Raw genomic sequence first — 26725 nt, forward strand, 5'->3', positions numbered from 1 at the left:
TGACAACATGTAAAGAATTCGCGAGCAAACTTTTTTTCCACCTGTCCGGCTCTCTACCTGTCCGGAAAATATCATCAAAAGCCGGTCTTGCTCGCGGTAGACACTCGGCCGTATTTTATTGCTACCAAGTTAACGGGCTTGACCGGCTCCAAGCTGAATTCCCGGGAATTCCATCTCAAGTTTTCTTATTTTTCCCCGTTATAACGAAATACCTGATGGGACTTTGATTGTTGCATAATTTGGCTTTGTTTGTGTAACTTAGCAATTTGTAACCGATTTAAGTTAACGGGATTAATGAACCATTCGATGTGACCTACACATTTTTCATTCGACTAACGCATTACAACCATTACTTGTTTTCTGATTAAAATGAATCATTTTCGGGTGTGATACTATTAACTCATATCATCTCCAATCCACCCTTCCATTTGGGAAACGCCTTCAATGTTTGATGAAGACATTGCCCCCGTGAGTATAGAGTCAAAGCGTGAAAAAAATCGACAAATATTTGAAAATTCCATTAATCGGTTGTTATTTTCGGGCTGTTAACAAGTATATAGCTCGAAATGTTTTTGATTAATTTTCAAAAATTTGGCGTAACAAGCTGAATTATTACATTGAAAAACCTCTTGCAGTTCTCAAGCGGATTGGATTGGAAAACCACTCGCTGTGGAATAAAAACGGTAATTTCACAAAATTTATATATTTTATATATTTCGTATTCAACAAACTTATGTATTTAACCAGATAAACAACTTTGTAGAAGACATTAAAGCCAGATATACTTGAACTAATAATTAACTTAATAATATTTGTTAAAGCCCTAATTTGAAAAACAAAATAGTTAGCACTTTTTTTCGCTATCGGTGGACCCCTTGGCAAAAATTTTGATACTAGAATATGCTCCATGTTAAACTGAACAATATTACTGAAGACATCAAATGTCTATCTTTTCATCCCTGGGTGCTATTAATTTCGTACAGCTAGATTGATGATCTGCACCATTGTGCAATGCCATCAAAAGATGCTTGCGACCAAAATACAATCTTTGAACAGCCATAACTTTTTTGTTTTCAGTCCAATCGAGTTGCAGTCTTCAGGTGGAACGTAAGTCTTAATTGAAACTTTAATAAAATCAACATAATCAAGCATTCGAACGGTAAAGAAAAAAAAATGTTTGATGAAAACCCAGCTTTTTATGCTTCTTCAGAACACTATGTCTCAGAATCCCTTAGACACTTGAGATTCATTTGCTGACGATATCGTGCTTATGATCAGCGGCGAAACAAGCGAGAAGGCATAAGACCTTGCAACTGTGACCGTAGAAAGGGTTGGCATCTGGATGGAGGGAGTTAAGCTTCAGATAGCTCACCATAAAACCGAAGTTCTGCTCGTGACCAATAAAAGATCTGTGCCGACCATGGAGATCACTGTAAGAGAGCACACGACATTTTCGAAACAGCAGCTTAAATACCTTGGAGTAATAGTGGACAATCGCTTAAGTTTTGGTGCGCATGTCAAATACTGTTGTGAAAGTGCATCGAAAAACATAGATTCTTTGGCGTGGGTTATGCCGAACTGTCATGGTCCAAAGAGTAGCAAGAGACGTCTCCTGGCGAGCGTAGCACTGTCGAAACTACGATACGGAGAAGCGGCCTGGAGCTAGAGGTAGAGCGCAACAGATCCAAATCGGCTGATAGCCATGCGAGTTGCGTTAGAGGTTGTTTGAGTTGTTAGAGTTGTTGGAGGAGTGCGGAAAATTCAACGCGAAGCGTCAATGCTCAAGTGGCAGGAGCAATGGGACGCATCGAACAACGCAAGCAAGATGGACGCATAGGCTTATCCCGCGACTTTCAGACTCCGTAAAACAAAGTATGGAGAGGTCAACTTCCACCTGACGCAGTTCCTTTCGGGTCATGGGTGCTTGAAGCAATACCTTCATCGATTTAAGCTTATTAGCTCGCCTTATTGCCCGGAATGCGTAGATACGGAGGAATTGGCAGAACATGCTATCTTTGTCTGCCCCAGGTTCATTTCAAGGCGTTAACAACTTCAAAATTTGAACGCTGAAAATATTGTAAGTGCAATGTGTCGCGACGAGCAGTCGTGGCGAGCTATAGTTAATGAATCTCGCAAATTTATTTATTTCTGGAGTCTTTGACCATTGTCATACAGACTGATTGTTTAAGATTAGCTTATAATTAAATTACATAGAAATTAAGTAAGGTGAGGTTAGGCAAACAAGTGAGAAACAGCATTGAAAACTTCACAACATCGAAAGAGGGGGTGATTCTGTCCGAAGGCAGTCCTGCTTCTCGGCAGCCAAAACATGGTTTGATTACGCAGTCGACGTGCTGGAAGGTATATATTCAATTTCTGAAGCAATTGCGGGCGGTCAACGGCATTTGTCAAGATATCGTAAACGAAGGTGCGCTGTAGAAAAGTTCTTCTTTGGCTCAAAGACGTCATTGATAGCTAGGCACACCTCTCAGAATAGGGTGGTAACCGTACTGGATCTTGCCATGGCAATCGTCGCAGTGCGTAGCGGAGGATTTTTTTCTGAATCCTTTCGAGTCTTTCGCTGTAGACAGAGTGATAGGGTGCCCAGACCGGTACCGCATATTCCAGAACACTGCATATCAATGAGCAGAAAACTGTTTTCAGAGCATACGGGTCCTCAAAGCTGAGTGTATTCCGACGCAGGAAGCCGAGCAAAGCAAAGGCTTTGGCTACAGTGGTCGCGGTGTATTGAACAAATGAGAGCTTTTGGTCAAACGTTATTCAGAGGTCTTTAATAAAGGTTACTCTTTCGAGAGAGGTGTCCCTTAGACCATAGTCGTAGACAACAGAAGCTCTAGTTTTAAAAAAGCTTATACACTTAAATTTTTCGGCGTTAACCTCCATACCGTGTAATCCACACCATACTAATAATCGATCGACGTCCTCCTGAAGCGCAACACAATCCATTATCGAATCAATAGTCCGGTAGATTTTAAGATCATCTGTAAACAGCAGTTTCGGCGACTGAAGGAATGTTGCCAGGTCCAAGATGACTACCCTGCGGAACACCAAACGGCATGTCGAATACGGAGGAGTGAGTCCCACGAATGTTTATAAAGCCTTGACGATTCAGCAGACACGAATACAGCCATTTAGTTGCCCACTCGGGAAATCCATATCGATCAAGTTTTACTCTACGATTCTGTGAGGTACTTTGTCGAAAGCCTTAGCAAAATCTACGTATATCGAATCCACTTGCAGTTTTTTACCTGTTGCAGAATGCAAATAGCTGGCATAGATCATTTGGTTTGTCAAGGTTGATCGTTTCTTGATGAACCCGTGCTGGACATCGGTTAGTATTGGAGAGGCTGCTGAGTAGATTCTCTCGTATATCAGGACTTCTAGCACTTACTTTGGAAAAGCAGCAAAGAATCGATATTGGCCTGTAATTCTCCACACGATGACCATTTCCTGACTTATGGATCGGTGAGATTGATGCGATTTTCCACAAAGCAGGAAAAGTACCTTCCGAGATCGATCGATTGAAAATCATGCACAGCGGTGTGACAAGCGAAGCAGCTATTTTTACAACAAGCGATTTTGGAATCCCATCGGGCCCAGATCCTTTCGAGGGATCAAGAGAATTTAGCGCTTTTAGAACTTCTTGTTCACTGAAAACGGGTTGCGGTAGAATGATGTCATAGCTAAGAAGTGTATCAAAGTACACATTATTACAATCAGGAGTGACTGGGCTATACACGCTGCTAAAAAATCTGCAAACAAGTTAGCTGACTCTTTGATGCTTTCCGATGTGCGTCCATGAAGCGTCACAGATGATGGGATACAGTTAGTAAGGCGGCGGCTATTGATGTATTTCCAGAATGTCGAAGGATCTTGTTTCACGTTGCGTTCGATGTTAGAAATATACTAGTTGAAAACAGCGTTGCGAAGAGTCGAATATTCAATCTCTAGCCTTGAGAGCATTGACTTGTTTTGGTCCGTTCGGTCTCGAAGGTAGCGTTTACGGGCTTTGCGAACTAAGTTGCGGCTCCTCCGTAACTCAGAATTCCACCACGGAAGCTTGTAAGGCTGATGTCGGTGTAGTCGTTTAGGCGGCGTGTGAATGTGTAAGACGTCCCAGAGATGATTATAGAAGGTTGATACAGCAACATCGATGTTCAGATCTTCGAAAAGTATTTGCCAGTTTGTGTTCAGTAACAATTCTATAACACGGTCGGTATCACAGTGCGGGCTAACGGGATCCGTAAGCTCGTCAGAAAAATAGTCGAGCAGTAAAACAGTAGGATGATGAAGTCGGTCGGTATTTAAAATTGCGTTTGGAGGGTGTAAAATATCAGCTAAATCACAAACAGAAGGTCTAGAATTCTACCATTCGCGTTCGATAACGAGAAGTTGATTTCCTATTAAGCTTGCAGACCCATGTAGCCCTCTTTAAATGAGAACCGATGAACGAAAGATTAATCGTAACCAGATTTAAAACAACGGAGAGCTGTTTGTAGAATTTTGTGGCAACAACAACATCGGTGGATCGCTCTTCCCCCATCGACAACACATAAGGTCACTTGTGTATCCCGAGATGGCCGAACAGAAAATCAAATTGACCACATCTGCATCAGCCGAAAATGGAGAAGGAGCTTTCATGATGTCCACAACAAACGAAGCGTAGCCAATGCATCTGACCATCGCCTGTTCTTGGCGAGATACGACTGAGTTGCGCGTGTCCAACGGCACAAGAATAAAGATGGGTGTCGACACGACGTCCGCCGGTTGGGGAATCCAGAGGTAAAAAGGGCAGTATTGAACAGTTAGAATCCCGAGCCTTGGAATTGTCGACAGACGGAACAGTCGAAGAACAGTGGTGTGGAATCAAGAATGCCTTTATCATGACGAGCTAAAGATTGTAGAAGGTGAAGTGAATGGATGTCGGATGAATCTTGGAGGATGGTCGATGATCGGAGAAAGGCGAAAGTCGGAATTGATCAGGCATGTACCGGGTCAGCCAAAGCAGTCGCCCGCTTTCGATATGCGGAGCTGGAGAAGGCAGTTAAACGAGATTGTAGACGAGAAAAGAAAGCCTGGACAAACTCCCTAGCCGAAGAGGGAGAAAGAGCCGCCGTCAATGGAGATATCCGATTACTTAATGACATTTCTCGCTGCCTCAGTGGTGCAAAGACTAATGAAAGAATGCCGTTAAACGACCGAGCCGGTCAGTTATTGACCGATCGAACAGATCAGCTCAAACGATGGACTATGCATTTCTAACAACTCTTCCGAGCCACAAATAGAGATGGCGCAGTTCGAAGCGCCAACAGTAAGTCGCATAAATGGCGTCAACTCGGAAGCGCCCTCGCTGGCTGAAGTAGAGGCGGCAATCAAAAACATGAATGAAATGCTGAAAGCCAACTCTGCCTCGTCAGCACAAATGTTGCACCGTCTTTTCGCTGGCATTTGGGATACTGCAACATTCCCGGCCGACTGGATGCAGGGTATCCTCGTAAAGGTCCCGAAGAAAGGAGACCTGACAGAGTGCAGTAACGGGCGAGGCATAACGTTGATCTGTACAACCCTCAAAGTACTCTGCAAAGTGATCCTGAATAGGATCCTGGATAAAATCGACGCTACAGGCAACTAGCTGGATTCCGATCCGGACGATCATGTGTGGACCACATCAAAACACTACGAATCATATTGGAACAAATCAACGAACTCCATGACTCTCTTCTGCTGGTGTTCGTTGATTTTGAAAAAGCATTCGACCGACTTAACCGTGAAAACATCTGGGCGGCTCTAAGGCGACGAGGCGTCCCAGAGAAACTAGTCCATCTCATCGCAGCACAATACGATAATTTCGTGCAAGGTCTTGCACGACGGTGTCTTGTCCAATCCAATCCCGGAAACTGCTGGAGTGAGACAGGGATGTCAGGTCTCAAAGTCAATGTCGGAAAGATCAAGTCGATGGAGATCAACACAGGAAATCCCTCCAGTTTCATGGTAGCTGGGCAACAGGTTGAGAAAGTGGAGTTCCAATGGCTTGGAAAATGGATCTCGAATGAGGAACTATATCGCCGGTGTCATCAAAGGGCGCTAGAAATCGAGATTCGGGAACGTAAGTGGAGATGGATTGGGCACACGCTGCGAAGAGATGAAAACGAGATTTGCATAGAGGCGCTAGAATGGAATCCAGGAGGACATCGAAGAAGAGGCAGGCCCAGAAAGTCGTGGCGGCGAAGCCTAGCCGCCGAAATCCGAACTGTCGACGAGAATCTTGACTTGGATCAAGTGAAGAAGTTGGTTTCGGATCATCAACAGTGGAGGTCTTTTACCACTGCCCTATGCACCGGAGGATTGGCGAGGGAACAATAAGTAAGTAAGTAAGTATGACTCTTATTAGATTTTCTGATATTCTTGATAATAGAAAATAAATCGTGATATCCTTGTATTGAAACAGTTTGTATTCTCGTCAGTTTATTCTTCTATATATTCCTCAATCCAATCGATATACTTGTTAATTCTAGTGTAGACACCCGGAATGTTCTCGGTTCCGCACTTGTCAGTCCCAAAGCTAACGATGCCCTTCAAAAACCAGGCCGACTTATCGCGAACCTTTTCGATCTTCATCAGCGGTCCACCGGAATCACCTCGGCAGGAATCCTTTCCCGCGACACCTCCGGCACAGAGCTGACTATCGACGATGTCCACGTTGGCACTGCTGAAGGCGTCCCCGCAAAGATCGTTCTTCCATTCCGGAACCGCCAGGTACATCTTGTACCGGCTTGCGGTTTTGTTCTCCGTTTGACCCCATCCGGCCACCGTTAGCATTGTTCCGACGGCATCGGTCTTTTTCAGTAGATCCCCACTCGGAAGGCAAATCGGTTGAATGTAGGGAGTGAACTCAACCGTTTCCGCCATCCGGATCAAGGCGATGTCATTATAGTCGGCCCCATTCTCTTGGTAATAGTCGTCATGGATGTAATACGCTGCCACCAGGATATCTTTCACAGCATTAACGCAATCATCCGGCTCGTGATAGTTGCAATCTTCCGCATTTTCGGTGTCGTACTCACCGAGGCGAATTTTGTACCTGAAAATGATCGAAAATGGTTGGGTGATAAAAAACCAATTCACACTTAGTATTATATAGTTGAAGAATACTAACACGACCCAACTAGATGGCACGCTTTGTATGCAGTGAGCAGCCGTCAGTACGTAGCGCTCGTTGATCAAAACTCCCCCGCAGTGGAATCCAAAACGTTTGTTTGCTAGAAAAAATCGAATAAAAACATATGAAAGGATTAACAATTTATCCATTTAGTCGTTCATTTCTTGATTCATTTTTTTCCGATTCTAATTGTATGTATGTTCTCCCACAAATCAAACTCTACTCCAATAATGACGTTACATGGAGGTGGAATTATCGGCATAAATTTTATGACGGACCGGCACTAACAAGCTTTCTCATCGCCGGCATTGTCCTCCCTATGGGCTTGTGAAATAGCTTAGTTGGCAAGTCAGTTGCTTCATGAGACGATGTCCGCGTGTTCGAGCCCAAGAGTAAACATAGAACACAGTTTTACTGATATTTTTTCATTTTCATCAATTTCCCCTAAATTCATCCATAAATTCATGCAATTTAATTTAATATATCCAAATGAGAAAGCAACATCAAAGGCAAAAAAATTAAACAGGCGTTACACTCACTGTTGAATCTACTCTTAAGCATTGTATTAAACATAATGCTGTTAATTTATTTGAAAATTTTCGTGTTTTGCAATGCGAACTTAAAAAAATTACTGAGCGAAAAACGTTTTCGATAACACTGTGAAAAGGCTCCACAGCTTTGGTAGACTTGAAGGAAAAGAAAAATTGCAAATTTTGAACTTACTGCTCTTTAATTTGAAGTTTTGATTTTTCCCTCTTTGACTAAATTGATTCAAAAATTCAACAGTGCTATTTTTTGTGGGTAAGCTAGGGTTACCATCCGTCCCGCAAAAGCGCGGCATGTCCCGTTGTTGTTTAGAAAATGCTGTCCCGCTTTTTTCTCAAAATGTTTCTCTCCTCGATCATTTTCTACTCCTGTTATAGTTTTCTAAGCTTTTTTTTTATCCATTTATGATTTTCAAAACAAGATACTTTCTTACTTAAAGATTATAACTTCCACCGATATGGCTGTAAATATTAAAAAGCAAATTTGATCAAAACCACGGAATTATTTATTCAATAAAAAACACATTTTTTTTTGTTTCGATTATAGTCATTTTACCATATTTATGGCATTCGCGACTTTATCAACGTTGCAGTTGGCGGATCGTTATTGAAAAACTTATCCGGTATAACTGTGTCCGATGTTAACTCTTGGGCTCGAACTCACGGACATCGGCTCAGGAGGCAACAGACTTGCCAACTGAGCTATATCACAAGCCCAATAAAAAAAAAACAGATGAAAATATATTTATACATTGAAACATAACAGCTCATTTAAAATCTTATTCTAGGCTCCCGAAAAACTGTTCATGATTATTTAGATACAACTTGCTCAAAAATATATATATATATATATATATAATAGGTAGGTCAATTAACCTTTTGGTTCAATTTTGAAAAGAAAGTGAAAAATGCTGTGTCAAATTCAAGCTCTTTTTTTACGAAATCCAGGCAACCGACCGGAGCGAACATTTCCTAAATTTTGAGTCAAATATATGGATAAGTTCGGACAAGCCCGGCAATCAAACTTATATTTGCATCACCAGAAAAATTGGGTTCAGTTAAGCGTTGTTTAATGACGTTCTGCGATGTCAATATTTTTCTATTGAAGATAACATCCATTGAGTTGTTTCCAAATGATGATGGCTCAATATTTTTCTCCAGAATCCTAGCAGAATTACTTGAATATATAGCTTAGGGAAATAGAAATTTTCGGATAAAATAAAACTTGAATTTCGAAAAAAATACAACTACCGAGCGAAAATAAAACAATTTTAAATCAAACAATTAATTAATGGACGAGTTAAATTAAATAATCCTGGCAGATGATCAAAAGCGGCTGTTTAAAAATATTAGAACTTTCTTCAAATTTCGGGATTAAATTTGCTTTGAAATACAACATTTTCGACTGAAGTGTTTGCAGTTTACAAAAATGGAAGTTTACTTAAGAATGAATTTTTTTCAACAAATTTCCTTTATCAATATTTTATTACTTTCTATACACTATTTTAGCTAAAGAAAAATATACATATGTACGTCCCGCTTTTAATTCTTCACGAATGTTCCGCTTTTTTCTGAAAGTATCTGGTAAGTCTAGGTTAAGCTATCAAAGCTTTTCGTGTATCAATGATATTTGCTGGAATTGAATTAATGGAATTTATATTAATTTTTGAACTTGTGAATGTTGCTTAAATTTGAACAGGATTTAAATTCAAATTTGAAATTTCATAAACACAAGTTTGAAGTTTTTGATTTCTTTTTGATCTATTCAAAATAACAGTAATAAGTTCGTTAAATTTATGATAAATTTAGCAGTCGAAGAATTTCGATAACCAGGATTAAGAAATGCGTTGTATTTTCAATACAAACTAAATAATTTTAAGTTTAAGAATATGTTCGAGAGATTTTATATTTAACTGAGTTCTTACTGGATCTCGAATCCTTTATGCATATTTTTGAGAAAGTTTCTGTAGTGTGCTTCTTTCGTGCATTTTTTTGAATTCAATAATTTTTAAAATCAGTATCTAGACACCAGCTGTTTTTTTTATTAACATCCAATATTCTCTGAATTAATTTATAACAAATTTAATAAATTGATGACTATTTTGAATGACGAATTGAACAAAATTCAAAGCTACTAAAGTACTTTTTGAGCCAAATGTTAGAGTATAAAAACTTATCTAAACGATTCAGTTTCGCAAATTCGAAATTTGAACTGATTTAATGTCACCATTCCAAATCAATTTGAACTTTAATTCCTTCTATTATTTTTTCAACAAGTCCATTTTATTCCAAAAATAATAATAGTTTCCTGACGTTCATAAAATCAAGATGAAATGATATTTTTTTTTATCTTTCTGATCAAATAACGAACCTCATCATATGTTGCGCTCCGTTTTTGATCAGTATCCTTAAGATTTGTCATTGTTCTATATCATTTGAAAGTAGAATTTTTCAACAAAATTCAGAAATTGAGATGTCAGAATTGGTTTATTTTGGCCAATGAATCTAGCAATGTTTAAATTATTTGTTCTGCTGTTTGAAAATTTATAAAAAAACGAGAATTCATTTGAAAAAAAAAAAATGTTTTTAAGATATCCCTAGTTTGATGCAATATTTATTATTTTTTGACTGCATTTTTAGTTTTGTCTTGCAACGGGATAAAAAAAAGCAATTCCATCAAATTTTTTAATTTTTTTAATTTTTTTTTTTGGAAGAAGGGCGTTGAGCTTGAAAATACAGCAATAAGGGGCTATGTTTGGAAAAGTTTGAAAACCAATGTTTTAAAGGAACATTATGTGAAAGCTCAATATGATTACCTATAGCAATATAGAATCAACAAAACGTTATAATATGTTCCTTGAATTGAGCTGAAATCAATCTAATCAATATGCAATTTTGAACCATGAGTAAGGTTAGAAATATTTGATGGGGCTTATTTAGGACTTTGACAATTTCAATTAGAATCAAAAATCCTCAAGGAGGGCTATTTTCAAGAAGAAACATCTCCAAGAATTGCATATCGCAAAGAAAAATGTAACAGGTAGCCTAAGAGACCCTTGGAGCCAAATGGGTATAAGTGACAAAATGGAAAAAACGAGATAACCATCTAGAACGAATCCTTGACTGTCGAACATCATGTGCTATTTTAATCATAATTTCATTTCACTTTTTTCTTTTATTTTGATCTCGTTGAAAAAATCCTGCTATCTGAAAATTACTTTTTGTTTTTTCATTTCCTGTAAGAAGTGTTTTCTCATCGGGACAAAAATTAAAAAAAGAGGAATTTTGTTTGCATTTGGAAAGTAAATCATGTTTAAAAATTTATTTCAACAGTTAATCGTTTCATTGCATTTAGTGAGAATTCTAGTGAACCAAATAATATCAAATTTTGCATTTTTCTATATTCTAGCTGCAATAAATGAATTCCAAATTCCTGATTTCTCTTCAGAATTATATACAGTATACCACAAATTTTATGCTAGGCTTAATATTTATTTGCATGAGCTGATTGGGTTCACGTTGAAGTGCTAGCATAAAATGTACTGTTAAACATCAACTCATGATGAGCGGAAGTCCATTCCCAATGTCCAATTTATCAAGAAAAGGTGCAGGAAACATGCAATGCTTGAAAATCCATAGAAAAATTCCTTGCACGAATTATTTTCATAATAATCCTGATAAAAAATTGTTGTTAGAAAAGATTTACTTTAACTGACAAGACATGGTTAATTTTAGACATGAAATTTCTCGATTAACTGTACATGGGTACATTTCCCATCATATTAGTAAAAAATGAATAAGTTAAAAAGTTATTTGACTTTCTTTTTATTTTCTGAATCATATCTACAAGACAAAATCTCCTAAAATTAATTTTTTGGTGCCAAAGGGGTAAATATAAGTGAATTTATTTAATGGCAAAGGGGTATAAGTACATACATGTGTTTGAGGCCAAAGAGCAAGAACTGGAGTTTCAAAATACACAACAAAGATGATTTTAATCTTATTTTCTGAAACATGAACTTCGAATTAGATTTAAAAAATCTGCTCTTTTTGCTCTATTTTCATAAACTTCATATTGATTCTTTAATGCCAAATGCTAAAATGAATGTTTTACTGGTATGGATTCCTCTCCCCTGTTTCCTTTACAATGCGGGAAGGGCTCACAAACTAACATAGACACATTTGAAGTTTATAAATAACGTTGCTACAGAGAAATAGGAGATTCAAATAAGAGATGAGATTTGTCGAAATATTCAGAAGAAAAGATTCAGTAATTTTAACTCGTTAGAGGTTAGGTCCTACCAATCTTACTCACTCCTATTTAATGTCACATGATAGTCCCCCGATCTGCGATCATTGCAATGTAAACCTTTCAGTCAAACATATTTTAATGATTGAGAAAAATATGCATCACGCAGAGAAGAAAATGATGTTTCAAATATTGATGATTTGTTAAACTTTAAAAATGTTTTAAAATTCCTCAACAAATCAGATTCGTATGATTCCATTTGAGTTTTTAATGTTATGAGAAATAAAGGATTATAGTTATAAAAAAAATAGTTAGCTTAGTTAAACACTTTTTGTTGAAAACATTTAAAACACAGTTACGTTTATATTTAAGATTTTATGCATTATATATGTATTTCTGAGCACAATATTGTAAAAACAACGGCCTAAATAGCCTTTAGCTGTGCTGATGGCCGAGCAAAATAAATCAATAAATAAATAAAATTGCATTTCGCTCCATTTGTCTGACATGTTTTCAAGGTTCAAGTGAAGGTTTCAGACTGTTTGTACCCAAACAACCTTATATTATATGGTTTCTATGGCTTAATAGGGGTACTCCATTTTTATTCCAAAAAACTTTTATGGAAGCCCCTTTTCCCCTTCCAATCAACAACTGCTGGAAAGAGGAAGGGATCCCATTTTTTCGTTATCAAAACCCTATCATATCCTTTTTCTACACTGCAAGGCAAAAGGATCTGTATCATAGAAGCATATTTCGTATTTAAATACGTTCCCATCTTTTTTAAAGGTATTTTAACTCTCCAGGAGGCATTCGTTCCTATAAATACCTTCCCATGTCAAATTTGATTTGGTTACATTTGGTTGGATTTGGTTGTATTTTTCCAGATTTCAAACATTTTAATTTTTTGAGTAAGCCTCGGTTAGATTTTTTTGTAAATAAAAAAAATCATATTTCAAAGCTACAAAGCTCTGTTATTTTTCAACAGAAATGTTTTATAATCATCAAAATGCATTGAAATTGACCTTCAACATGAAAAATTGTAAATAAACTGTTAATGGTGTCTAAAAGTGCCGTCTGTATCATCGAATATTCCGCAAAAAAATACCATTGTATAGTATATCTGTACATGCAATGAATCTTTCATCCATATGTTTGGAATACCATTGTATGGTTCAATTTATGATTCAACTTTCACATGAAGATACCAAAGAAGGCCAACAACTTCTTGAAGAGTTATGATAGAAATAATGACAAATTTTTTTTGCATCGAATTCCAACAATGGACGAACAACTGTTCTCACATATGGAGGTAGTGCGCATTTCTAACAACATGGAAACACAAGAACTTACCAAAGCAGGTACAAAACACTATTTTTTCGTGCTTTGTTAGCAAAACTGCAGCAAAACTGACTTCATGTTATATCCAATAATTTAATAACATACCGTCAACTGGGGCAACGTGCAACACTTTTCAATTTCAATGGCTTCAAAAATTTTAATGCCAACAAATATTCATACCTCTTGTTTATCAAAAGTTTTAAGGTAGGACACCAAATTGGCGTAGTCAGAAAAAATATTGGTTTTACCAGTAATTTTAAAATTTTACAAAAACGTGCGATTTTCACCGTACTAAAAAAAGGGGTAAGTTGCAACAAACTCTATTTTTATGATAAATCAAATGAAAACATTTTAAAACTTATAGCTTTTAATACATTTGTGATGTCATAACGCATAAATAACGAATGTCAGTAATTTTTGGATATGTTCGAATTAAATTTTACATTTATTCTAAAAATACTACCAAATATTCTTTTAGCTTAAACAATGAAAACAGATCTTAGGATGGATGAAATTTAAATGTTGACAAACGCATAATGCAAAACGATCATATCCCAGCATATGGAAACGAAATTTATGAAGTTTAGTTCTAATCAGCATTTTGTTGCATTTTGCCCCAGAGAGGTAACTACACCAACAGTGTAAGGATAGGAGAATGAAAGCAATATAAAGTTTTTAGGTGATATCATAAAGCCAATCCGTCATACTGGGTAAAATTTTTTACGGCATCAAAAAATATAAAAAATTGTACATCTATAGCTAGAATTTTGAAATTTTTTATGAGAATCAAAAGCATTTAAAAACTCTTTCGCGATGTTAAAAACTATGTCATCATAAATTTGTTATCAATTCAATGATAAAAATAATGTAATATATTGAAATAAAAATTGAATGAATGTTGTGGTATACAAATGTTCCATCTAACCCTGCTTTTGCATGATGCCCCGTTTGACGATATTTAGATGGTCAAACTCATTGAAAAAAAATCATAAACAATATCTATGGTATTTAATGGAACTTAACGAACTTGAAGTGTGCTTTTTTGTCGAAATCAGTTTTTATGCATTTACACCCCTTAGGCTCCAAGGTCCTCATATGCTCCTGACTGGAGTAGATAACACAACTTTTCCGAAAAAAAAATTTACAAATCACATATCAAATTCCGAGGAAGTTTTCAGATTCTCATTCACATATAGCATTGAAAACTGTGTGAACTCCATAAAAATTTGATGTGAACCCCCCTTTGGCATCGTAGTAGTTTGATACTCACATTTGTAATACTGGATCCTCGCCAACCAGGGAAAATCATCAAGCATGGCGATTTCTCCGCCCACAATCCGGGAACCGGTCGTTTGTCCGCATTGGCCAATGGCGGGCAGCGCAGCAGGTGCCCCGAAACGATTGCCGAGTTTGTGAGCCAGCGGGCAGCAGACGGCTTGACGAGAATCCAGCTTCCCACAGGAAGACTTCTTCAGATAGTCCCGTTCTGCATCGCTCAGGTTGCCCCTCATCAGCAGATGACTGGTCTGGGTACATTCCCTCAACGGAACGCAGATTCCCCTGGCTCCGGCACCATCTCGGCATTCATCGAATTGTTCCACTATAAGTCCAGGAAATAAGAAAAAAAATATGAATAAGGATCCTGTCGTTGCGCTCTTCCCTTCTTCAAAGATACTCACGAGCCTGTGTGTGGCCAGCCAGCCAAAACGCTAGAACCAACAGCACCGGTAGCCTTTCGGTGATCGCCATTCTACTGTGGATCTTCGCTACCAACTGATTACAACAGCCCGATTAGACGTCCACCAATGCACCGAACCTGACCGAGATCAGCTAAGGAAGAAGACGAATGCGTCAATTCCAGCTACAAATACCACGAAAACGCACAAACTCAAAATCCCACAGACAAATCCACATAAGGTGATAATAGCTCGGTTTCTTGAGAAGCCGGGAAGAAACGAAAGACATACGAGAATAAAAAATTATAATAATAAACAGGTCGTCGTCTACGGGGAAGATCGCGTTGATCGGATTTTTTTTCTTAATTCCAAACACGAAATAAGATGAAAACAGTCAGAACATCGCCTAGAGATTGAGTCGACCGGGGAAAAAACGTATCACAAATCAACCGTCACCGTGTCAGGTTCAGGAAGTCAATGGCAGATGATTTGGAATTCCGCTTTTCGATGTGGAGGTATACTAGCAACTGTTACAAAATCACCATTAACATCTTAATAGTCCGGTTTGTGGGCTTATAACTGTCAGCTATAAGCCAAACGGCTTGGAAGTTACATTTTTTTCTGCTCTCAAAAGCTGCTTCAATCGGAAGAGTTGCATTGAGATGAGCAAAGTTTCACTAGGGATATTCTTCTCAAATGTAGAACACGCCAAATCAGTCTTCTAATGCATTGCAATGATAATCAACTCACTGACTTGAGCTGATCAAAAACAAGTGCTAGCCAAGAGATATTTTCATGATTTTCATACAAATGCGCTCACAACTGTGTAAATCAAATTAAAAAGAAATTCATTTCAAGCCTAACTGTTGATAGAATTGAAATTCACGAAAAAATTGGATTTATCGTCAGAAATTTCAACGATAGTTTTCTGACATTTTTTTTCTTTCGAGTGAATATACAGAAAAAATCCATTTGACAGTGAAAATTTCTATGAATTTATGATAAAATAGGATTGAGATAGATTTCTTAGACAGTAATGAAGACAAGCCGGGAAAAGCTGATAGTTGGCTTTTTTTCAAGTATTGGGAATTAATTAATCTTTTTTAAGTAGAAAAGATTTAAGATTCAGTCTACTGTTCTGTTTCCTATTGGGACCGTTAAATTTTTTTAGCGAGTTTTAACGTTAGGGGGAAATGAGGATACTTGATTACTTCGCTATATCTCGAAACAGGAATGTCTTACAAATATCAAATGTTCAAGAAAAATGTGCCAAAAAGAACAAAACAACAAAAATATTGTTTCTACATATTTTAGAAAAATTATTTTTCGAGTTATTGAACATTGTTTGCGAAATTTTACAAAATGTGATTTGAAGATCTTTTTTTATCACTTTAAAATGTTTCTCACATGAAAAACATTATAATAAAAATATTTATTTCAATATGTCAAGCGTAAGAGTATAAAATGAACTTCATAATGCCATATTTTCAAAGCAATTGTAAGCTCTATTTTTTTTAAAGAAGAAGTTTACTCAAATGTATGTTATGGGTATAATTGATCCCAAGAGCCCAAAAAGATGTATTTTGTTTTTTAAATGGATCGTGATCATTGGTTATCATGAAATTATCTTTTCAATTAATAATGTTTATCCAGTAGTTACTTGTTAAAAGAACTACTGTATTTATCTTAAAACTAGAAAAAAGCCCCTTAAAGTATGCTATGAAAGTAGGGTAGTAGACAAACTTGTATAATCCTCTTTGTCTGATACTTACAAACTGTGAAATGAAAACTAATATAGCAAACAATAGTCAACGAACCTTTTCTCTTTGGATTCTACTAGATTTTTGCCTAGATTCGGGTCACCCTGAAAAAAGGATCAAGTCTTCTGTAACTTGAAAAATATCATAGTTTTTTTTAGTCCCACGAAAAAGGTTCTAGTTTATCTACGAGTTCATCGTAGGATCGTTTTATTTAGTGAACAATGAAGTGATGAAATTTCATGTTTTTTTTGCAATTATTTCTTGTTTTTCATTTGCACCCTATGTGTGGTTATCTTTCCAATGGAGCATATATGATCCACCTCAAAACCAAAATTTATCGAATGGATCATTAAAGTAGCCTTAAGTTATGCATCTTTTGTTCTAGAACTTTAGTTGTAAATCAATATTTCTATTTTTGAAATGTGAAAAACCTCGTGGGTAGGAAAGGGTTAATATTTAATGAGGAGTTTGTTTTTGAATGGTTATCGAGATGCCTTTTCACAACGATATTGCATTAAAAAATCAGAGAAGCCTGAGAGTCTGATTCAAAATTTTAATCCAGGAATCGATTTTCCGTTTTGTTCAACTCCCGTTTATAAATTTTCGCCTCCATCCCATGAATAATAAAGAAATTATTTTTTATACATTTAACAGTTCCTGTGGACGACCCCTTTTTTGTTGTCTGCCACACATTTTTAAATCAGGAATAGATTGATCATACTGCAAAACACGAGAGGTGTATGAATTTTCGTCATAATTCGATGCATAATAACGTAAGTATTGAATAAACATTGACTAATTTTTATAGATCACCCCTTATGCCGATTATTTGTCTAACATTTAACACCTGAAATCAATAACCTGTGCTGTACAACTCTCATATGAAAATTTCCATTGAAATGCGATGCATTATCACGACAATATCGCAAAAACAGCGAACAATTACTATGGACAACCTCTTTCATTGACCCCTGACCCAAAATGTAACTTCTTTTATTATTTTCTCGTCCCCATGAGCATATTTTTATTTCAGTCCCATGTTTATTAGCGTGAATATCGCAAAAACTATGAGCATATGGTAATATGGACGACTCCTTTTTTCTACCTTTTCAACAAAATTTGCCGGCCAAATACACAAAATTTGATAGCTGAAATTGATTGTTCGTCCTTGAAAACTTTCGTGTTCCAATTTCTATCCTCCCAGCTAACATGAAATCCTAATAGAAATGATAATCCATATCGAATATTAAGACATTTTCAATAACCATCGTAAACAAGATGGTATTGATTGATTTTCTATCATTCATTTACGACAAGCTTTGCCAACAAAAAGTTGAATGGTATAGCAGTTTAGTCAATTCGTAAATATATAGGGGAGATGGGGGCATAATGGCCACCTTAAGGAAAACGGTTATTTAACCATAGAAAATAGCTATAATATGGAGGTTACATTATTGTTTCGTGTTCAGACACTTGAAAAGCCTATTCCCTAACGGGCTGAAACGTGAAAAACTAGATGAAAACGTTAAAAAATGCATTTTAAAAAATTTTGCCAAAAGCTGAAAACCAGCCACTGTGGAGGCATAATGAGAACCCCCCCTGAGGCAGTATGAGCACCATTAATTAGAGCAAGATGTGCGTTTTTGCCGGGGAATCTAGCAGCGAATTCAATTCGATGAAGTCAGGTGAGTCGTAGATTCATCAAACAAAGCAATAACAAAATAATGTAGGTCTGTTTGTAGAATACAAACAATTCACGCACGCTCATACATTAAGTTCTTTGTTCGGAGGATGATGCTACTAGCCGAATAATGTAACAATAAAAAAATCGATCATGAATTGTGAATGGAAAAAAATCACCTCGAACAGAAATCTAACTCTAGTCTTTTGATTACTTCTCCGACACCTTACCAATAGGCTAAATTGTCGGATGAAAACTAGTCAAGGTGTGGCGCTATAAATCAATTTTAATTCGCTGCTAGATTCTACGGCAGAAAATGCTCATTATGCCTCGATAATATGGTGCTCTATATGCCCCTAGTCAACAAATTTAAGTAAAAACGTGTTTTAAAATTGATAAAAGTGAAAAATCAAAAATTTTATGATGGTAAAAATTGAGAAACAATGTGCACATCATGTTGCAGTGCGTACATTATAGATCAAGGTTATTTTAAGATCATAAGAGCTTATTTCGTGGTGCTCAAAAATTATAATATTTTCGTAACTTGAGAACCAAGCTAGTTTTTTTTAAATATCTCTGTAAAGATGATAAGAAGATTCCTTTTTTTGTGAAAAATTAATACTATAGGAAGTACGAAACAAATCCTCATGAAAATTAATTTAAGAAAATACGCACTTTCGTAGAAAAGCGTAGTTCTCATTATGCCTCGGGTGCTCGTTATGCCCTCATCTCCCCTATCCAAAAAGTTGAGAATATGCTAATTCGACATTTACGACTTGAGTGAACTGATTTACGATAAATGGGACTGGAGTTCAATTCTCGGTAGCGGTTTTTTTTTCGTTTTATTCAAATTTCCAGAAATAGTTTATTTTGATTTATGTGGGGAAATCGAATCGCCTCCACTTTTGTAGCTATAGCATATAATAATTGGTAAGTTTAATACAATCTTTTCATCTGGTATACTTGTTTGAAGAATTCTGTTGTTCTTGCGATATACCGTCTTAAATGTTTGCTGAGCTGATCCGATGTATAAAAACGTCAATATCGTCAAAACAGTGAAAAGTTAATGGACAACCCCTTCGGCCGACTCGTGACCCTGAATTTAATAACTGGAATCGATTGCTCGTCCCTCAAAACACTTACGTGCGAATTTTCGTCACAATCCGATATACAATAATGTCAAAATCACTAAACAGTATGTGTGTTTTATTAGACTGAGTCGATTTGGGTAATTTTTGAATTTCTCAAACCCTGGGGTCTTAAAAGCTTCGTCTTGGTCCAAAACTCATCCATGATTTTTTGTAGAATTTTTAAGTAACGTTTACATGAGTAAATTTGAACTTTTAGGTTTGTATGGGAAAATTGAATATTTTGTACTGAAAAATCAACATCATTTTTGTTTCCTCTGTGGAACCGAGCCAGCTGACAGTTTTTGTGCCAATTTATAAAATTCCTCAATGAAATTTTCCGCTGAACAACTTTGTCGAAGACTATAACCTCGTATCTTATTAGACAAAAAAGTTATTAGGTGATGAATGGGGATATGTCTTTTTGCATTGATAAACGATAAATTCAATTGACATCACTGCAGGGTGCCTAGCGAGGTATTGCATGACTACTTTTCATGCAATACTTCGCGAGGCTCCAGCAGTGATGTCAATTTAATTTATTGTTTATCAATGCGAAAAGACATACCCCTGTTAAATAGCTAATAACTTTTTTGCCTAATACGTTACGAAGTTACGGTCTTGAACAAAGTTGTTCAGCGGAAAATTTCCTTTATGAATTTTATAAATTAACTCAAAAATCTTAAGCTGGCTAGGTTCCACAGAAGAAACAAAAATGATGTCGATTTCTCAGTAAAAAAAAATAAATTTTCCCATACAAACCTAAAAGTTCAAATTTACTCATGTAAACGTTACTTAAAAATTCTACAAAAAATCATGGATAAGTTTTGGACCAAGGCAAAGCTTTTAACACCCCAGGGTTTGAGAAATTCAAAAATGACCCCAAATCGACTCAGTCTAGTGTTGTATGGACAATAGACCGAGTTGATTTGGGGTCGATTTTGAATTTCTGAAACCCTGGGGTCTCATAAGCTTTGTTTTGGTTCAAAACTCATGCAGATTTTTTTGCAAAATTTTAGAGTAACGTTTACATGAATAAATTTCAACTTTTAGGTTTGTATGGGAAAATTGAATATTTGTACTGAAAAATCAACATCATTTTTGTTCCTTCTGTGGAACCGAGCCTTTTCATCTCAATCTGGAGTACATATATATAATTAAGTCAATATCGCAAAAACAGTAAACAATTTTATGGACGACGCCCTTTGCTGACCCCTTAACGAAAATTTGACTCCTCAAATCCATCTCTTCAAACTCCAATGTGTGAGTTTTCATCTCAATCCAATGTTTTTGGCGAGTATATCGTAAAAACAATGAATACTTAATATGTACGACCTGGAATCAATTGTTTGACAAACAAACAAACAAAAATTACTTTTCTAAATATCTTTAAAGTCGGCAAGCATCTTGTTGGATGTTATCAGAGGGTGACTTACATAAATTCAACAAAAGTCGCCTCTCAATTTTTCAAATTTCCCCAAATATTCTTTGCGCCTCGGAAACGTGAGGCGCAAAGAATTTTGTTACCTTGTGTAAATAAAAAATCATAAAATGAAGCATCAATTCCTGATAGCACTAGGCAATAAAAATCAAATATGCAAACAAATTAAGGGCATATTTTGACTGATTTGGGAGTGCTAAATTCAACTATGCATTCAATTCCATTATCTCAGCTCTCGTTTTAGAGATTCAAGGCTAACATTTGGAAAAACTAAAAATTCATTTAATATATGTATTTGTGCACTTTTTTGAAAAAACTATAAAATGTTACAAAGATTCTTTGGAAAATAAAGGTTTTCAATAAAATCCAATGAGTGGTCAATAGAGTGCCCCAAATGACCCGACTTTTGAAAAAGTTATGCGCTGCAGGCTAAAATTGATCCAAGGCCTAGTACAAGATCTCATGCCAAATTTGGGCCAGATCGGATCACGGGAAGGGGTCGCTCAACGAGCCTGAAGTTTGTATGGGATTTTGAGACGTTTCGTTTGGGATAAACATGAAAAACCAGTTTTTCATCAATAGCTTTGGTTCCCGTCGGCCGATTTCTTTCGAAAACGGTTTTTTCTTAAAGCCTAAATTATGAAAAATATTTCATCCGAAGACTGCATATCGATAAGAGTTGATTCCCTTGATCCGATCTGGCCCAAATTTGGCATGAGATTTTGTACTAGGCCTAGGATCAATTTTAGCCTGCTACACATAACATTTCACAGGTTTTGAAATTCCCATACAAATTTCGGGCAACTTTTCCGATGACTGCGAATAATCATGAATTCTGAGAAATATTCAATTCTAATTTAAAATTTTGCATGTTTTACAAAAATTTAAGGACATTTTAATTATCCTTGTCTTTATATCTATGATAACAAAATTGACGATATGATTGGTGTGAATCTTGAAACCCAGCAAAGTTAGTCAACAATCATTAGAATGAATGCCGAGAAAAAAATAGAAACGTAACGGAAGAGTTTAAATTATTATTGTGAATTTATATTTTGATTTCCGGAATTTAATTTAAATGTTTTTCGCCATAGTACTAATTTCTTGATATTTAGATAACGTAAGCATTTGATTCTAACTACCTACAGTATGCAAAAAATTTTATCCACCCACCTCAAAAATGTAAAATTGTAATGTTTTTCTGGTGAAAATTAAGTTGATTTCATGAATGTTCCTCCTCAATTTATCATTTTATGTTTATTTATTATATTGCCATTGAAAATACGGCGTTTATATCTTTTCTCGGGGTTTAATGTGATAAATTATGAAAAAGGGTAACAAATACGCAAAGAAAGTTGATCCACCCTCAAATGGATACTACGATTTAAGTGTGTTTTACAAAGTTTTAGTGTGTAGCCTGCAGCTTTCTCGAATGTAAACATTGTGTCTTTTCGTCAGTCATTTAGCGCTGTGTCTGTCATTTAGCGCTCTTGAAGTTTTCGTTTCGTGTTTCGTGTTCAAAATTGGAAGTAATTGATTGCAAAATGTCCAAAAAAGCACAAATTCCGAATCAGTATCCGAAATTTGAAATTTGAAAAGCTACCGTAATATTGCCGATATTGTTCAGCTTAATAAAGATACGGTTGCTAGGATTGTTCAGGGGTACAAACAGCGTGGTTCAATCTCACCAGCTAAACGATCGGGGAGTCCTTCAAAGACTACAGGCCGAATTGACAGAGCTGTCGTGAAGAAGGCAGAGCTGGACTATCAGCTCCGAAAATTGCGAATAGATTGAAAGTAAATTTTCCATTCAACTGACATTACAATCTGTGCAAAATCGTCTTTATAAGAAAGGTCTTTAGGGCAGAGTAGCGCTTTAGAAGCCATGGTTGTCCGCAAAAAATATCAAAAAAAGATTGAAGTGGGCCCTGGACCACATTTAATGGACCAGTGATTTGGGTACGATGGTATCACAAGAAAATGGCGGCGAACCGGTGAAAGTTTGTAAAAAATGTGTTTGCGGCCTACAGTCAAGCATGGCGGTGGTGCGTTACTTACCATACATTGATTTTTCAGCCAACTGAGCATAACTTTGATTTTCATTTACAACTTAAGTCATGATGTGGGGATCTATGGCTACATACGGCGTTGGAGAACTTGAATTCATCGATGGAATCATGACCAAGGAGGTTTATTTGGATGTTTTGAAGCGGAAACTACCAGCGTCTGCACAAAAGCTAAAGTTGGGGCGCAGATATACGTTCCAACAAGACGGAGATCCGAAACACACCTCAAAGCTGGTTTCGAAATGGTTCAAAGAAAAGCGTATCAAGGTTATGGAGTGGCCAGCACAGTCTCCCGACCTTAATCCGATCGAGCATCTCTGGTCAATTTTGAAAATTAAGGTTCAGGAGCAAAAATCAACAAGCATCCAGCAATTGCGGCAGGTAATCTCAACTGAATGGGACAAAATCACCCCGGAAACAACTGCTAACTTGTTGAATCGATGCCACGACGTTTTCAAGCAGTTATTGAAGTAAAAGGAGGTCACACGAAGTACTAAAGCTATGTGAGCCAGAGGGGTGGATAAACTTTTGTTGCGTTACTTTTTATCTTTTTTTTAACATCATATCTCAAATGCAACAGAATATGTTTTTTATTTGGAACTTGAATGAATTGACTTTGTTTTAACAAAATAACAATAATAAACTGAATTTTACTATGTTTTAATTTTTCGTAGGGTTTTTTGGAATAAATCTAGTTTTTCGCTGGGGGTGGATAAACTTTTTTGCATACTGTAAATATCCCTGCATAACTCTGAAAACCCTTAATTCTAAAAAGTGAAGAAAAATGTTATGGCCTCTTTCTGTTATAAACTTATAAAAATAATAATATTAAAATTGAATTTTAATAATCCTTTAAAAACCAACTCCGCCTTTAGACGGTGTTTAGTAAAATCAGCATAACAAAAAAGCAAATCATTTTTTTACATTTTTAAAGCACAATGTTTTAAATTATGAAAATTTAACTAATAGCCACTGTTTGATTGTTTTAGCAGTTGCTAAAACCTGCATCTAAGAAAAACATGAGAAAACTGAATATGCTATTTTCGAAAAAAAAAGTAAAATATGTTTCCATTACGACAATTTTTTTCGTATACTTCAAACAATGTGAGGAAAAGATAAGAAAGTTTGACTGCTTATTTAAGTCCTACGCTTCTGAAACGCCTTTATTGGAGAATTGATCACTCCAGTGGAACATAACTTTTATTCGATAAACATTCCCAGGAAGAGGAAAATTTAGAAAATTCAAGTGTATACCGGTTAGGAAAAATTCTAAATTTTTGTAGAAGTTTGAGCGTTTTCGTGTATTTTGTAACAGTGTTTCTCGCTTGGAGGGAGGGGGTGATCACTCCCCCTATGATTGGAGTAGAGTCTGATTTGTGGGTGCATTAACAGATATCTATTAGTTTTTTCAACGGATTCCTAGTTTATGCCTAGTTAGAGAAATGCTTTTTATCGTCCAAAAACTCTTTAAGGAAGAGTGTAAAACCTTTAGAAAAGAGTGTTAAACCTCTCTATATATGTAGATTTTCATTTATTTATCAGTTTTATTTGAGTACGAGAAAATTATTTTCATATACTTCTTTAGTTCAACCCAGAAAATTCTCCCTCATAGAGGGTTTCTGCCATGAAAATCAAGATTCCTGATGATTTCTCTCACTTATGGAAGTTTCTTGCTTAACCAGTTCTCGCTTATCCAAATTCGACCGTATATCTAAGTTAATTGGCTTGCATCGAGAATGGTAGAAGGAGTAACATTCGTATAGCCTAATTCACGTGATAAGAAGAGTAAATATTGTTTTTGAACCGAATTAATACGATTTATGAGTACTTTTTGGTATGAAATACTACATTATACTGCAATATACAAAGATAGGGCTTACATAAGCAATGTTCAAAGTTTTTGTTATATAAAGATCACTAAAATGTAGGCTAATTTTTTTGATAAAACGGAGCATATTATTAATCTTACGAATATTTTTTTTAAATGGTCCAGAAATGTCAATTGTCCATGTCCATGTATTTTGAAATAATTATATTGATTCTGGCATCATTCGTCCTGAATTCTAAACGATTGGAAGAAATATTATTGATTTTCCATTTGAGTTCAAATATCTACCTAAAATAGGATACTCAAAAATTTATATATGCAGCTTAAAACTCATGTTTGTTTACATTGGTTTATACGACTTTATTAAAACTAGAAATATTCATTTTTTTTTTAATTTGTTTTGACGATGCTAATCCAAGCAACCAAAAGTCCCATAAACAGGAACAAAAACGCTTACTCAGCCCCATTATTGAGACGAAATGCGTTCAATGCAGCTCAAAATCTAAGTTCTTATTGATATTTTCAGGTTCCAAAACAAGTCTCAATAATCTTCTATTCAGCTTCTAGTGGTCTTTTTATTAAGCTTCCAAAAAATCGTAAAATTATAAAAAAAATCTCTCTCTATCGCAACTGCACCCTTGGCATCGGTTCATACCACCTTCTCTTGATTATTTGCTATGTTCTGTACATGGTGTCGCCATGATGCCACGCACCGAATTCCAAACTCGACAAATTGCTCAATTGCTTCTTTTCTACATTTCCTACATATATCGCATCAGAATAGTCACTCAATTACCAAATTACTTATTGAAAAAAAAAACTTGCCCGGCTTGGGGATCGAATCCCGACCTTCGTGATAAGAATCGAACACGCTACCACAAGACCACACGTATGTAGATGTTGTTCCAACTGAAACTAAAACTCAAAGTGGTGATTTGATTTTGAAAGCACATCAATGCACTTTTTGTGACTTAGTAAATCCCGTTTTGAGCACTTTTGTGCCCTTCATATGACTTAAGGCCCATACAAGGTACATATAAATCACTTTTGCAACTTTCAAGTTCATTAATGAGTACATGAAGTTCACTTAAGGGAATTGGGCAGTTGATTTTCATTGTCAGCCAATATGTAACTTTTAAAGCCTTCATTCAATTAATTTGTGACTTTTGGTTGCTAAGGAAATCATGCCCTGAATGACAAAGCAAGGTCTGAAAACATGATTTCAATAAATGAAAAGAAATAATATCAACAAAATGATATAAAAATTATGAAATACTGCACTGCAAATTTTCGTATTTCCTCTTTCAGAAAGTAGTCCGGAAATATTTCCAATTGTATTTTTGTAAGCTCAATCTATTTCTCTATGCTTATTGATACCTTCTCAAGGAAACCTGAAGAATGTTATGTAACAATAAAATGTGAATGGGGTATTTTTTAAAGACAACTGACGCAAATTGACCTCATGGAGTGCTATATTAATTACCTTTTATTCGTCATCGTTTGCCAAATTTGATGATTTTTGTTGACAAAATCAGAACTTATGGAATATCTCGACAAAAAATAACTAAAACAAATAAATTTAGTTTCAATGTACGATTTTACTATTTCAATGTGAAGTGCACGATTGCATTAATTTCAACACTACAGGTTTAACAATAAGCTAGAAAAAATGCCTTAGAAAACAAACAACATTAACTTAGCTGTGAACTATCCAGTAACTTAGTACGGAAACTTATGAAAAAGTCGAAACTAAACTAAAATTTGTGATACTTTGAAACGTGCATTAAAAGATTTTTTTTTTATTTTTGACCAAGTTTTCTTTTTTCTCTGCGGC

The 26725-nt window shown here is 36.0% G+C and overlaps 1 protein-coding gene across 1 annotated transcript; it reads right to left on the reverse strand.

The window, feature by feature from the left end:
* Positions 1-6460: 6460 nt before the first annotated feature.
* LOC129756437 (CLIP domain-containing serine protease B4-like) lies at positions 6461-15482 on the reverse strand. Its single transcript, XM_055753313.1, has 4 exons — positions 14992-15482; positions 14583-14912; positions 7178-7280; positions 6461-7102 (listed from the first exon to the last, which is right to left on the reverse strand). The coding sequence occupies exons 1-4, from the start codon at positions 15059-15061 to the stop codon at positions 6487-6489; spliced, it is 1119 nt and encodes a 372-aa protein (XP_055609288.1). The 5' UTR covers positions 15062-15482; the 3' UTR covers positions 6461-6486.
* Positions 15483-26725: the final 11243 nt, after the last annotated feature.

This window comes from Uranotaenia lowii, chromosome 3, assembly GCF_029784155.1.
Source record: "Uranotaenia lowii strain MFRU-FL chromosome 3, ASM2978415v1, whole genome shotgun sequence".
Lineage (NCBI taxonomy): Eukaryota > Metazoa > Arthropoda > Insecta > Diptera > Culicidae > Uranotaenia > Uranotaenia lowii.

Coding starts and splice junctions, on each gene's coding strand:
- LOC129756437 (XM_055753313.1), bottom strand. CDS start 15,061: ATGGCGATCACCGAAAGGCTACCGGTGCTGTTGGTTCTAGCGTTTTGG. Junction 14,913..14,991: donor GGCTGGCCACACACAGGCTC/GTGAGTATCTTT, acceptor CTGGACTTATAG/TGGAACAATTCGATGAATGC. Junction 7,281..14,582: donor GAGGATCCAGTATTACAAAT/GTGAGTATCAAA, acceptor GATTTTTTCTAG/CAAACAAACGTTTTGGATTC.